Source organism: Emydura macquarii, unplaced genomic scaffold (genome assembly GCF_026122565.2).
Source record: "Emydura macquarii macquarii isolate MOO-44397 ecotype Brisbane River unplaced genomic scaffold, CSIRO-AGI_Emac_v2 contig_2617, whole genome shotgun sequence".
NCBI lineage: Eukaryota > Metazoa > Chordata > Testudines > Chelidae > Emydura > Emydura macquarii.
The window spans coordinates 62,034-75,045 of NW_027132754.1; the positions used below are offsets into that span (position 1 = coordinate 62,034).

Genomic DNA, 13,012 nt, shown 5'->3' on the forward strand with positions numbered 1-13,012 from the left:
AGCCAAGGAATCATGGATCAGACTTTGGAGTCCAGGTCGGTTACAAAAATCCTTTCTGGATGGGAGCTGGTGGCTTGTATTTTTGCATTGGGCGAGTGGCTAAAGGGGCCTGGGTTTTAGCTAGGGCGGCCAATTGGAATTAACAAGACCAGAGAGAGAAAATCGGGGAGGGGGAAGGAAGGGGGAAGGGTCCGAGAGGAAAAAGGAAGGTCAGGAAAAGAGGGATCAGGTAGGATCAGAGGAGACGGAATTCACATTTAATATGGCCACAGAGAATATAACAAGGTGTTAGGTTTAGGGGGTCATTGGTAATGTTCTGTTTACCTTTTTGTTCCACTTCTACTTTAAGCATCGGAAGAAAGAAGAAAAAAAATAGATTGAAAAAAAAAAAGTGCAAGGAAAGAAGAAAAAAAAAAGAGAGAAGAGATTAAATTGCTTTCCCCCCCCCCCCCCGCCCCAAAGAAACCTTTTCTTTATAGCAACTTTTTCCACCCCACCCTTTCGACCCCATTTCAGAGCCCACCCCCCGCCCTTTTTAATTGTAAAATTGTTGCTTGATTTAGGCAGAGAGAGAGAGAGAGAGAGAGAGAGAAAAACGTGTCTTGGATTTTTTTGTCAGAGGATTTTATAAATCAAGTTTGATTTGTGTTTAGGGTTCAATGGTTTTTCGCTCCAGCAGCGGCGCCCTTGGAAAGAGAAACGTTGAGAAAACCGCCCCCCTCAAGGCAAATCAAATCATAAGAAATGTCGCAACAACCCAAAATTATAATAATTTAAAAAAACCCAAATGCAAAACTCGGAGCATCCCAGGAACAGAAAGGACAGTGGGAGATAGAGAGAGATGGATGGGTGTGTATGGGGATAGATAGATAGATAGATGGTTGTATATGGGGATAGATCGATCAATCAGAGGAACAAGGATTCTGGGATCTCGGCTGAGCGAAGAGGCTCAGGCCCGTAGACATCCTTCCCCACCTTCAGCTGCTGATCTGCTGCTGCTTAGCGTCAGGCTGACACGGATCCTGTCTTGTCAATGTCAACCCCCTCCCCTGCCTAGGTGTAACAGGGAGCATTCCCTGGCCTGGATCATGCAGATCAGAGTAGATGATCAGAATAGTTCCTTTTAATATCTATCTATCTATCTATCCCTATACACCCCTTCTATCTATCAAATCCCCCTCATTCTTCTCTTCTGCAGACTAAATAAGACCAGTTTCGTCAGCCTCTCCTCATAAGTCATGTGCTCCAGCCCCCTCATCATTTTTGTTCCCCTCTGCTGGACTCTCTCCAATTTGTCCACATCCTTCCTAAAGTGGGGGGCCCAAAACTGGACACAATACTCCAGATGTGGCCTCACCAGTGCCAAATAGAGGGGAATAATCACTTCCCTCGATCTGCTAGCAATGCTTCTACTAATGCAGCCCAATATGCCATTAGCCTTCTTAGCACTGAGGACTCACTGTTGAGAGCAGTTTCTAGGCACAAATCTGTCACACCCTACGTCACCCTCCCAAAAACCCCAGTCTCTCAGTCTCAGCAACCCCAGCTCATTTTCTCGTCGCCTTTAAAATGCTCCTACCGCACTGAGGAAAAACCTCTCTGCTCCATAAACTGGGATTAGGTTCTGCCAATCGATGGGCCCTCCCCACCACTGCACCTCGCCCACGCTCCATCTGCGCCTTGATCTCTGAGGGCTACACCCTGCGCAGATAATCCCTAGTGCTTTACAAAGGCTGTGAGGATCACAATCCCCATTAGACTAGTGGGGAAACTGAGGCACAGAGCAGGGAAGCAACTCCTCCCAGGTCACCTAGCAAAGCCAGGAATAGAGCCCAACTCTCCGGAGTCGCAGTCCATTGCTCTCACCATTAGGCTATGCTACCCTCTTGACCCTGCCAACTGTGGCAGGAACCCTCCTAGCTCTGAGCCCACAGATGGCTGCTTCAGTCCACTGAAGTCCCTGGGGAATCAGCACAGCCCCACCGAAATCCAGGGGTCAGCGTGAGCTGCCCCGGCTGGGGACTCGTGGCGTGTTTGTGCCGGGAACTCTGGTTCTGACTAACTATAAGTGGCCTTGTTTTTTAACTACGCTCTGAATGGAAATTTCCCTCTCTGGGGGGGAACTGGCTCCGATCCGACCCAAAGGCAGGAGACAGGCTGGCTCGGGGAGGGGAGGGGCAGGGAATGGGACACGGGGCCTTTCCCCTCTGGGGGGCGCCGGCTCCGATCCGACCCCAGTGCAGTTCAGGCAGAGAGCAGCGAACTCTCCGGGTTGGCATTTTGGTGAGGACTGACGGCCTGGTTCGCGCCAATTTGCCGCAACCCGGCAGGGGCGCCTTAGCAACACGTATATTCATGGCCTGGCTGTGAGACGTGACCTGAGGGGGGGGGGGGGGGGGGTCCTGAGGAGCTGGGCCTGGGCTGGCCTGGTGGTCCTGCCCCCTGGGAAATTCTACCCCAATAGAGGCCACTGATGCCTGGCAGATGGTGTATGGGGCTGGATAGACAGAGCAGGTGATAGGGGACAGACAGATGGATACTGGGGGTGTGTGAAGATAGCTAGCTAGCTGTGTATGGGGATGGATGGACAGGGAGTGTATCTGGATGGATGGATGGATGGATGGAGGGGTTTGTATGGAGGTGGGTGCATGGATAGGAGAGGAGCTGTATGGGGTTGGATGGATAGATAGATGTGGGGGGGCTGGCTGGACAGATTGAGGGGTGTGTGTGGGGATGGATTGATGTGTATGGGGCTGGCTGGCTAGCTGGGTAGAGGAGGTGAATGGGGATAGACAGACTGACAATCCAGCAGTGCTACAGTCTGACTTTAACTCTCCACTGGCTTCGTTGCCCTGCACCGGTGGCAGTGAGCTGCGCGGGGCAGCGCTGAGGGTCGGCTACGCTGAACTCACTCCGGGGCCAGCTCCGGAAGGGCGCGAGGGCTGACAGAGGGGAGCGAGGGGGGAGCCGCGAGGGCTGGACTGGGCCCGGCCTTCACACCAGCATAACCTCCCTCGACATCCTGCGGCCACGCTGATGCCAAGCTGCTGAATTTGTGGCAAGGGGCCGGGGGGAAGGGGGGTATATTAACTACAGGGGGAAGTGAGTTATAAATAGCGCTTTGGAAAGGGAAAAAACAGCTCCAGCCGGAAATTAACATCCAGGGGATCAGGAGGGGCCTTAAGATGCTTCATTAGCGAGAAAAGATGTCGCAGCAAAGAAGCCGGGCCAAAAGTCTCCAGCCACGCGAGTTTGTGCCGGGGCAGGACGCAAATCGGCACCCAGCCCCGGGGCCCTTGGCGGGGTGGGGGGGAATGGCCGTGCTGCCAATGGATTTGTGTGAGCCGGCTCAAATCCCGGCTCCCGTGACAACGGGAGGATAAAAGAATTAAAAGCTTGAGGTGAGAGGGGCCGCTGGTGCGGACAGGTGCTGCCGGCGGGAGACGGGCCACCCCGGGCCGCTCTGCGGAGGGGGTGAGTTTGCTGGGGGCCCCGGCTCTTAGCTCCAGGCCCGGACGCTGGCTGGCCCAAACTCAATCAGGATCTGCGCAGTGCCCTGAAAAATCGGGGTCCTGCTCTCGGTGGGGCTCTGCGCAACGTGCGTCACAGTGGGGAGGGGGGGCTGGCTCAGGGCTGAGGTCTCTAGGCATTGCTATAATAATAAACCTGTGAGTAACTGCCCCGGCCTCGCCTGAAATACACACAGCTGCTGTCAATGCCTAACAAATCCCTTGTGGAAAAAAACAGAGGCGGCCCCTGCTCCGAGATCCCGAGGGAAGGAAGGGAAAGAAACAATGTGACAGGAAATAAAAGAGAGAGAGAAGAGGGGGTGTGTGTGAGGGGGAGACAGCTGAGAAAAAAAGTTGGGTTTTTTTTTTCTATTTCCACAATTACAACAATTCTATTTTTCATAACCCCCCCCACCAAATAAATTGAATAGATAATAAAAAAACCAACCAAACAAAACCCAGTCAGAATTGAACGTATTCAATTAACACAAGCACAATTGGCACCTGAAGAAGGAAAATAGGTCGGTTGGTTAGAATGAAGGCAGCTGAAAAGGAAGAAAGCGGGGAGTTTGACACGCGAAGGTCCCCCCGTCCCCTCCCCCATCTCCCTGCTTTCTGCACCCCTGCCCTGCCCCGACCCCCAAAGATCAACAGCACTGGGGCACCCTGGGAGAGCAGGAAGGGACGCACCTGAGGGCAGAGGGCAACGTGGAGCAGAGAGAGCAGGAGCTGCACGGCGGGGGCGATTCGGCTGCTGGCTGTCCCGGCCTGGTGCAAGGCATTGTGGGTGAGAAGACGCCTGAAGCGTTCAAGGATGGACGCACGCTTTTGTCGGGGTGAGCTGAATGGGGCCTGACAGGGTTGGCGTGACTCCCATGATGCTTTGCTCCATGTTAGCACGACTCCCATGATGCTTTGCTTCGTGTTAGCACGACTCCCACCATGCCCCACCAGTGGGTGGTGGGCACGTGTGGGCAGGCAGCCGTGAGGAATCACGGCTGTTTCCCAGGATGCCGAGGGCCCCGCCCTGCATGGTGGTGCCCAGCTTTTGGCCTGGCCTTTGGGGATCTACCGCCGAGACCAGAACCCAGGAGTCCTGACTCCTAGATCACCGGCCTGGGCTGCGTCCTTCTCCACTCCCACGGCGCTACTCCCAGGGCCGGGCGGAGGGCAGCGGCCCAAACCCTGCACACGCAGCCGAACTGGCGGAAAGCTTTTCCCTGAATCTTCTCCCCACAGAAAAACAGCCAGTGGCTGAGGCATCGCTTGGCAGACCTGGGATCAAGGTCCTGCTCTGCCGGCGTCAGCACTGTGCTTTGTACAGCTGCGCTTTGTACAGCTTTTCCTCCAGCCAGGGGCAAGTGCGCACGTGGGATCTGACGCTGGTTCACGCCCTGGCTGTGAATCAGGGACTTGAGCCTGCCGCCCTGACATCCCAGCTGTGTGCCCGCCCTGCTGGGCCGCTCTGGGTCCCTTCTAGGGCTCCTCTGCCCTGGACGCCAGCCCTACATTTGATCCCGGAGCAGCAGGGAGCAGTGGGCGTCGGGGCCCCTCCGACATCCGGATCTCAGCGTCTCCTGCTGGGGACTCCGGGACAGGCCGGTCTCTGGCCTGGGCTGGCTGGATCCTCCCAAGCGGGGATTTAGAGCCAGTTCCTCGCCTGGAGCAGACAAGTGGCGCCAATGGAGTGGCACTGCTTTACACCAGCTCAGGATCTGGTCCCTTCCGCCCCAGATCCTGCCATCTGCCCCACCCCCCGTGGCCATGCTCCTTTCCCTATGAGAAAATCTGGGGCCAACGTGCCCATTTCTCAGTGATTCCTGACCGGATTCTCCCTGTGTGCTAGGCCCAAAAAGTGCCTCCATTGCTCTGGCCCTCGCCAGGGGGCTCTGGAGGTGAGAAAGTCACGCCCCAGCTGTCCCTGCCAGACCCAGGGTGCGGATTTACACTGAATTTACAATGAAATCAGAGGAACAGATACCCAGCTGCTGTAAACAGGCATAGAGCCATTAAAGTCAATGGCGCTCCATCCATTTACACCACTTGGGATTCTGCTTTTCAGGGAGTTACTCCAGATTTACACCCTGGTGTCCACGAGAGCAGGATCTGGCTTCCTCTGAGTGACTCTGGCCGTCCGCCCCGGTTTTGGTGGCGTTAACTCCTGCTCGCCACGCTGGGATCAGAACCAGACTTCTAGGGAGCCACGCCGGGTTTACACCCAGGCTTAACCAAGAGCCAGATCCGGATTGAACGCCGTGACGCCCGCATCGCGGAGCTCAGAATCCACCCCCCCGGCTCTCTCTCTGTCGTACCAATCCCACGCACCGAGGTGCCGAGCCGCGCCTGTCCCGCGCTGACGTCGGCTGCTGGGCGAACGGCAGCGTGGAGCAGAGCAGATGGTCGGCGCCGAGCCAGCACCAGGAGAACAGCCGCGCCTTGAAATGTGAGGAGCGGGGTGGCCAATCCGCTGCCACGATGCCACCCGGTGAGCATTTGGGCAGCCCGTATGTCGCTGGGAAATGTGTCGCATGAGCGGGCGGCGGGGAGGAGGGGGGAGAACGTGTCAGCTTCCATCTCTCCCAAGATGCAGATGGGCCTGGAAATCGGGGAGCGGCAGAGGGGGCCAGCTGGTGTAAACGGGCGAGGGAGGAAGCCTCCGCCGAATCCCACCGGCTTGGCTCTGGCCCAGCTGACGCTGGCAGCCACCTGGTGCGGAGGCAGGGGCAGGGATGCTCTGCCTCTTGGATAGCGGGTGTGAGACGCGTGCAATACGCAGGCATGTGCCCGGGGGTGCCGGCGTGCGTGCGGGACACAGGCGTGTGCAATGGACACACGTGTGCATGCTGTGTGCGAGGGCACGTGTGTGTGTGCGCGCGTGTGAAAACTCATCCAGTGGGACCCCGGAGCCAGGCTCTGAGTTGGGGTAAATCAGCAGAGCCGGGCCAGCCCCGATTTCCAGCCCCCGTCTCTGCAGCTCTCTCTTCTCCATGCTCCTCGCTCCCCCCTGCCATCCAGCCCCCCTTCCTGCTGGCCCTCCATGAGCAGCCCTCTCTCTCCTGCCCCATCCTGCGGGCAGCCCCTCCTGTCTGAGATCCCAGCCCAATCTCAGCGGGGTGGCCCCGTGCGGGGCAGCAACCCTCCCCCCCCCCCCAGTGCTGTTGGGGGGCAGAATCAGTTATATCCTGAGATGAGGGAGTTTGTCTGGGCGTGTCCCCCGCGGAGCTGAAAGGCAAAGGAACAGGAATCGGAGTTAGAACGGTTAAGAGGACACGCTGGACTCTGACGGCTCTGGCGCTGGCTGCGAGGAGAAACCAAAGGGGGTGTTACCAGGGCTCCCCACTCCCCTTCTCTACCCCCCACCCCCGGAAAAAGACAGTGCATCAAATCACAGGAAGCAATGCCCCCGCCCCCCCCTGAAATGACATGCCCTGGCTCGCGCTACACAAAGCGGAGGGGAGGGACGAGAAGGTGTTTGCTGCAGGCCCAGAGGGAGAGAGACGCCCCGAAACCGGCTCCCTTAGACGGCAGTGCTGGCCTCGGCCTCCCCTCCCCGATGGGTCCTCTCTTCCGACCCCCGGTGGGCGTGGATGGGCTGGAGCAAAGAGCGCACCGTGCGCCCCAGAGCTGGGGTCACTCTCCCGAGATCCCTTCAGAGTTCGTCTGCTCTGGGGGACCCAGCCCAAGAAGCTAGGGGCAGGCGCTGAGCAACCCTCGGAGGCAGGATTTGGGGGGCAGAGCACCTCCCGGCAGTTTCCATGCTGAGACCTGGCTCCCTTGGAGGCCAGGAAGCTGTCATGGAGCAAGCTCAGCCTGCCAAGGCGGGACTTCCTGTTTTTTCCAGTCTTGTCTTCCTGTGTTTGTTCCCAATCCCTGAACCCCACTTCCTGTTCCCACGCAGGAGGACCTACTCCTCAGGAGGGAATTTCCCAGGCCCGAGGGCAGTAGTGAACTGTCAGCCTGGCCCGATTCCAACACGTTTCTGCAGCTCAGATGCCGCTGGGTGGCTCCAGGAAACTTCCCACCTGAGTCCTGACTTCCGCCTCCCCCACCACTCTAACCACTAGACTCCACTCCTCTCCCACTGCCCAGGACCATGTGTCCCCAGTCACCTCTCCCCACTCAGCCTAACTTTGCTCCCCAGCACCCCCTCTAGCCCCCTTGGGATGGGCAGGGTACTGCAGTGTGTTCAGCCACGGCTAGGACGCGAGGAGGCCTCTGGGACATGCAATACGCCCCCCCCCTCGCACTGAGGCCCCCCCCCACTCCTCTGCTTGCAGCACAGCGCCCCCTAGCACCACCCTGGGGCACTGGGATCAGCACTGACTGCGGGAGGGCGCCCCCTGTTGGAAAAGAATCTCTCACCTCCATTAGCATCTGACCCCCCCACCTCACTCCCCCCCGGCTCGTTCTACCCCAAAGGATGAAGCCAGTGTGAGGTCCCTGAGTCCTTTAGCCCTGGCCTCAGTTGTGCCTCCCCCAAGTGCCGGGGATCAGGGAGCCGGTTCTGGGGGGGTGGGTCTCCCCCTGGTTTGGGTGGGAGGTTTTCACAGCGAGGAGGGAAGCCAACAAATCGGACTCGAACAAGGTTGTAAAGAGCAAGGAGATTGGGACTCACTATATGGGACACAGTCATACTGGACCTCCAGGTATTTGTAGGTTCCGGGGCAGGGGTCCGGGAAGGCGTCCGATCCAGCCACCACCACGCACTGCGTCCGGTTATTGCACCTGGGGGGAGAGAGAGGGCACAGGGGCCGTTAAATTAAAGACAGTCCCATAATGATGCTACATAATAGTGCCCAAATGCAGCTACTTCTGGGGTGTGTCAGGGCAGCGCGCAGGAACGGATAGGCGCAGAACCCCGGCTGAATCAGGAGCAGGGCTGGGCAGGAAGTGAAGAGGAAATGGCAGTGTTGGAATGGGGCCAGCAAGCTGGGCCTCGTGCCCTGACTCTTGTGAGAAACATGGGAGGTGGGGGTGCCCTCAGTGACCTGCAGGGGGGTGGGGCCTTGCTGTCACATCTCGTCCTAAAGGCAGCACCTTCAAGGAACAGATTGAGAGTCTGGACGCCTGGGTTCTAGTCCCAGTAAGGTGAATAGTGCTTAGGGATTAGAGCAGGGAGGGGGCAGGGCTGGGCGTCAGGACGCCTGGGCTCTATTCCCAGCCCGGTCACAGAATCGCCATGCAGAAACTCATTCCTGTTTCAGTGCCTCAGTTTCCAGGGCTGTGAAAGGGGGAGATCGCACTGAACACGCCCCATCCCACCCGCTCCACTGGGGTGCTGCGAGGTGTAATGTCCGACTGCCAGGCTGGAGGTGTCTGTGGTGTCTCAATTCAGGGCAGCTAATCCCCAGGGCTGTCCCGCCTTTCATCCTGGCCTGAGCCCTGAGGGAAGATTATTCCCTCCACTGGGGCCCGATAAGAACATGGGGCCCAGGGCACCCACGACGAAGCGGAAAGCAGGGGCTGCTTTAGATAGGGCGCATGATTAGCCTGTGGAACTCACTGCTACAGGGTAAGACAGGGGCCAAGAACACAGCCGAATTCCAAGGACAGGTCGGGCATGGCTGGGTCACCAGAGCATCTCAGGGAGGAGAAAGACGGTGAAATCAGGGCTAGCAACCCTGGGCACTGATCGAAGGGGTAAAAGACCCCACCTAGGCCGGGTATTCCATCACTGCCCTCTAGGGGGCTCCCTGCACTAGCCACAGAAGCAGCTGGTGTGGGTGGCTGGAGCCGGGATACCAGGGTAGATGGGCCCATCAGCAGGCTGATTCCTGTGTTCCAGACACACACGCCCCCACTTGCACCCATGCGTGCGCAGATCCACGCACACGCACACGCTTAAAGACGCACAGCCCTTCCAGACGTCCACACACGCTTTCGACATACAGCGCCCCACCCCCCACGCACATACCCCCCCCCCTCCTGCGCCCATGTCTGCAGCGCCCTCCAAGCACACACTCCCCTATGCACAACCCCCGCCCCCTCATGCCTCTGTCGAGGCCCTCCCCTCCCCCCCCCGTGCACACCCACCCACTCAGACATGGAGTTGTGGGTTCTCACCGCCACGCTGCCTGGTGCAATCACATCTCTGTGGCAGGCCGGTGTGTGTGAGGGGGAGGTTTGGCTTGGGGGTATTTTTCCCAGCAAGCACTGCAGGATAATTGCCCAAACTAGATTAGTTCTGTGCAGCGGGTTTCCTGGGGGGCTCAGAGCCCCAGGCTGGGGGCCCCACGTTGTTCTGCTCATATTGTGTGAGCAGAAGCTGAGCGTCCAGGAGCAGAGTAATAAATATCCAGGAAGCCCCGTTTCCCTGATGGCATTTCACCTTTAACAGCCTCTCTGGCTCAGTCCCGCAGCTCGAACCGCAGAGTGAGCGGGCGGGAACAAAGCAAAGGGAGAGGGAAAGAAAGAAGAACAGCGTGAAAGAAGCCAGACGGGAAGAAAGAAAGAAAAAGCACAAAAGCAAGACAGAAGAGCAGGGTGTGAAAGGAGGAACGGACGTAAGAAAGAATAAGGCAAGCGAGCAAGCAATGGGGGAGCAGAAGGGAAAGCGGGTGGGGGTGCGGTGGGACAGGAAAGACGGCAAGAGAAGGGGTAAAATGAGAGAAGGGGGAAGGGGACCCTCCTTCAGGTCCACTCTGCCCAGCTCCCCTTGGCCGCACTGCCTCCTGTGACAGGGAGTCCCACAGCTAACAGGTAACGTTTCCTTTTGGGGGTTCTAAGCTCACGGGGGTGGGGGGGAGTCAAGAGGGCTCTGCCCCCTGGAGATCCAGCGAGCATCTCCCAAAGGGGGAGTGCGGAGCGGCCGAAAGAGTCTCCCGGTGAAGCTAAGTAGGGTTCAAAGACTCTCTACTTCCCCAGTGGGAGGGAGAAGATGCTGGTATGATCCAGCCCCAAGGCATGGACCCCTTGAGGGGGCTGAGGTGTGACCCCTGGCGCTTGTGCCCCGGGGCGCAGATCCCTTGGGGGCGGCTGGGGGGGTGAGTCCTGGGGGTCCTCTGATGAGATGTTACCCTGAGGGTACCTCCAATGTCAGTTAAAGATGAAAGAACCCCGGTGTCCTGGCTGTTGTAATTGCAGAGAGTGGCCCCAAGAGGGCGACATCGCTCCACTCCTCCCCCTCCACAGCCCTTGCCCCTGCCTGCTGGACCCCAGACCCGCCTATGCCAGGGTGGCGGGGGGCAGGGGGGGTTAGAGGTCTCTGTTCCCTGCTCCCTCTCCCCTGCTCCCAGATCACAGCTGAGGACAGATCAACTCCTCTCATGTCAGAAGCCCTGGGAGGGAGGGGCTAATGGCAGAGAGAGGAAAGAAGTGGGGAGAGTCTGGCCCAGCCCCTGGGGGATGCACCGAATGGGGGGGGACAGGAGAAAGGGGGTTCAAAGCCTACTGTGACCTCCACAGCACTAGCGTGGGAACCAGCCCCTCTGCTCTAGCCACTGGGCCCTCCTCATCTCCCAGAGCTGGGGATAGGACCTACGAGTCCTGGTTCCCACACCTTGACCCCCACGAAGGCCCCCTCCCCCACACCCTAGCAACCCACCGAGGCTGGCGCCAGGGCACCCCGGAGGGCAGGGTGGGGTTGGGCACTGTCTGATGCCAACCAGCTGGGGGAGCAGGTGGTGGTGGCATGGAAAGCGACCCCCCCGCCCATCTCTGGCAAACACAGCTGCGGTTAATGAGGCAGCAGCTGCCCTGCCCCTGGGGGAAGCCCTGCCTGGGTCCCGGGGACGTGGGCCCAGGTTGCTCTGGCAGCCGACAGCCCCGGGGAACGGCCTCGTCCGCCCCTTCTCTGATTGCATCAGCCTTGCCAGGGAGAGCAGGTGGCGGGAGCTAACGAGGGAGGGCTCGGAGGTGGGGGGGGGGGTTTGGAGCTCCCTGGCAGCAGGGATGCGGGGGGGGGGGGACCTCGCCAGGAGGAGGAGGGTGGCGATCTCCCCCCCCACCCTGCAACACTCCCGCTCCCTGCTGCAAGGGGTTCTGGGAGTTTGACTCACAGGCAGGTATTGAAGCTGAGTCCTGACTCCCAGCCACCCTCTGCTCTAACCACTAGACCCCACTTCCTTCCAGAGCCAGGGAGAGAACCCAGGAGTCCTGGCTCCCAGCCCCCCACTTACCCACGAGACACTACTCTGATGCTGGCAGGCCAGATGCCAGCTTTTCCCCCGGCTGCAGGCATTAGCTCAGAACTGACAAACTCGTAGCTGGAGACCAGACCAGGTCAGCCGTACATTAGTTTTGCTCACAGGGATTAGTCTCCTAAGAATGTATTTAGTGTTTAGACTCTGCGGAAGGGCTGTAAATTGCTGCGTGCGTTAATCTCACTTGCGCTGTCGGCATTCCCGGCGATCAGCAAATACCTACCGTGGGCCTTGATAAATTTCAAAAACGTTTGCCCTGAACTTATGAACGCAGGCGTGGGAATTGTTGTGGCCCGTCCGGATCAGATGGGCCACCAAGCACCATCGCAAGCCAAAGGATTGGGTGACGGCCCTGTCTGTCGCACCTTGGAAACGCTACCTGCGGGGAAGCGTGGCCTGTGGGCTTGGCAGCCGAATGAAGGAAAGAAAACAAATCCCTGGGAAAATCTTCCATCTCTTTGGCTGTTTGAACTCCGGCAGGGGCCAGAAACCAAACTGAAGCCAGAGATCCCTGGGGGTTCCCTCCTGGGTCCGCCCTGAGACACATTGAATTGACAGATCACTGCAGTCCCTCTGAGGAGCTGGCCGGTAACTCGGTGGTGTGTGTTCGCTTGCTTTAACCTGTAAATAACTCTCTTCTTCCTAGTTAATAAACCGTTAGCTAGTTTCTTACAGGACTGGCCATGGGCGTTGTCTGTGGGGTAGGCTCCAGGGTACCAGCCGATCTGGGGTCAGTGGCTGGTCTCTTAGGACTGAAAGCAACCTGAATGTGGGGTGATTTCTGGTGTCAGTGACGGCTTAATACAAAGTCCAGTCTGCCTGGGTGGGAAGATAGACTGGAGACGCTACGGCGACTGTCCATGGTAAGACTGGTGCCTGCCCCGTTCTGACAGTCTGCCCTGAGGTTGGCACGCCCAGTCGTGAACCACGCCAGACAGTGTGACACCTGCTTCCTTCCAGAACCAGGGATAGAACCCAGGAGTCCTGACTCTCAGCCCGCCCCCCTGCCACCGCTTTAACCACTAGACCCCGCTTCTTTGCGCTTTCCGACCTCTCTGGATGTCTCACTGCTGCAGAGAGGGGTCCTCACTAAACCAGACGGTCCCTCTGCCACCACGGTAGGCCATTCTCCACTGGGCAGTACCAGGCTGGGGGGGGGGGGGCCAGAGCCAGTCGGGGGGGGGGGGGCTGTGCCAGACGTGGGGGCTGTGTCAGGCTGGGGGGCCCTGCCTGCCAGGGGAGGGGCCGTGGGACAAGGAGAGAGGGCATGGCTGAACGTTGGTTCCAGGAATTGCCCACAGAACACGCAGGATGGAAACCCTCTTGGGAAAAGCTAGAAACACTGGTGATCTGTGCGCGCCC

The 13,012-nt window shown here is 58.6% G+C and overlaps 1 protein-coding gene across 1 annotated transcript in view; it reads right to left on the reverse strand.

Annotated features, from left to right (window-relative positions):
* The window catches only part of ADGRL1 (adhesion G protein-coupled receptor L1), a 78,860-nt gene that overhangs the window by 25,192 nt on the left and 40,656 nt on the right, over positions 1-13,012 (reverse strand). The window contains exons 4-5 of the mRNA XM_067563801.1: positions 8,125-8,234; positions 325-339 (exon numbers count right to left, since the gene is read on the reverse strand). Of these exons, the coding sequence (XP_067419902.1) occupies positions 325-339; positions 8,125-8,234 (125 nt within the window). The remainder of the gene's footprint in view (positions 1-324; positions 340-8,124; positions 8,235-13,012) is intronic.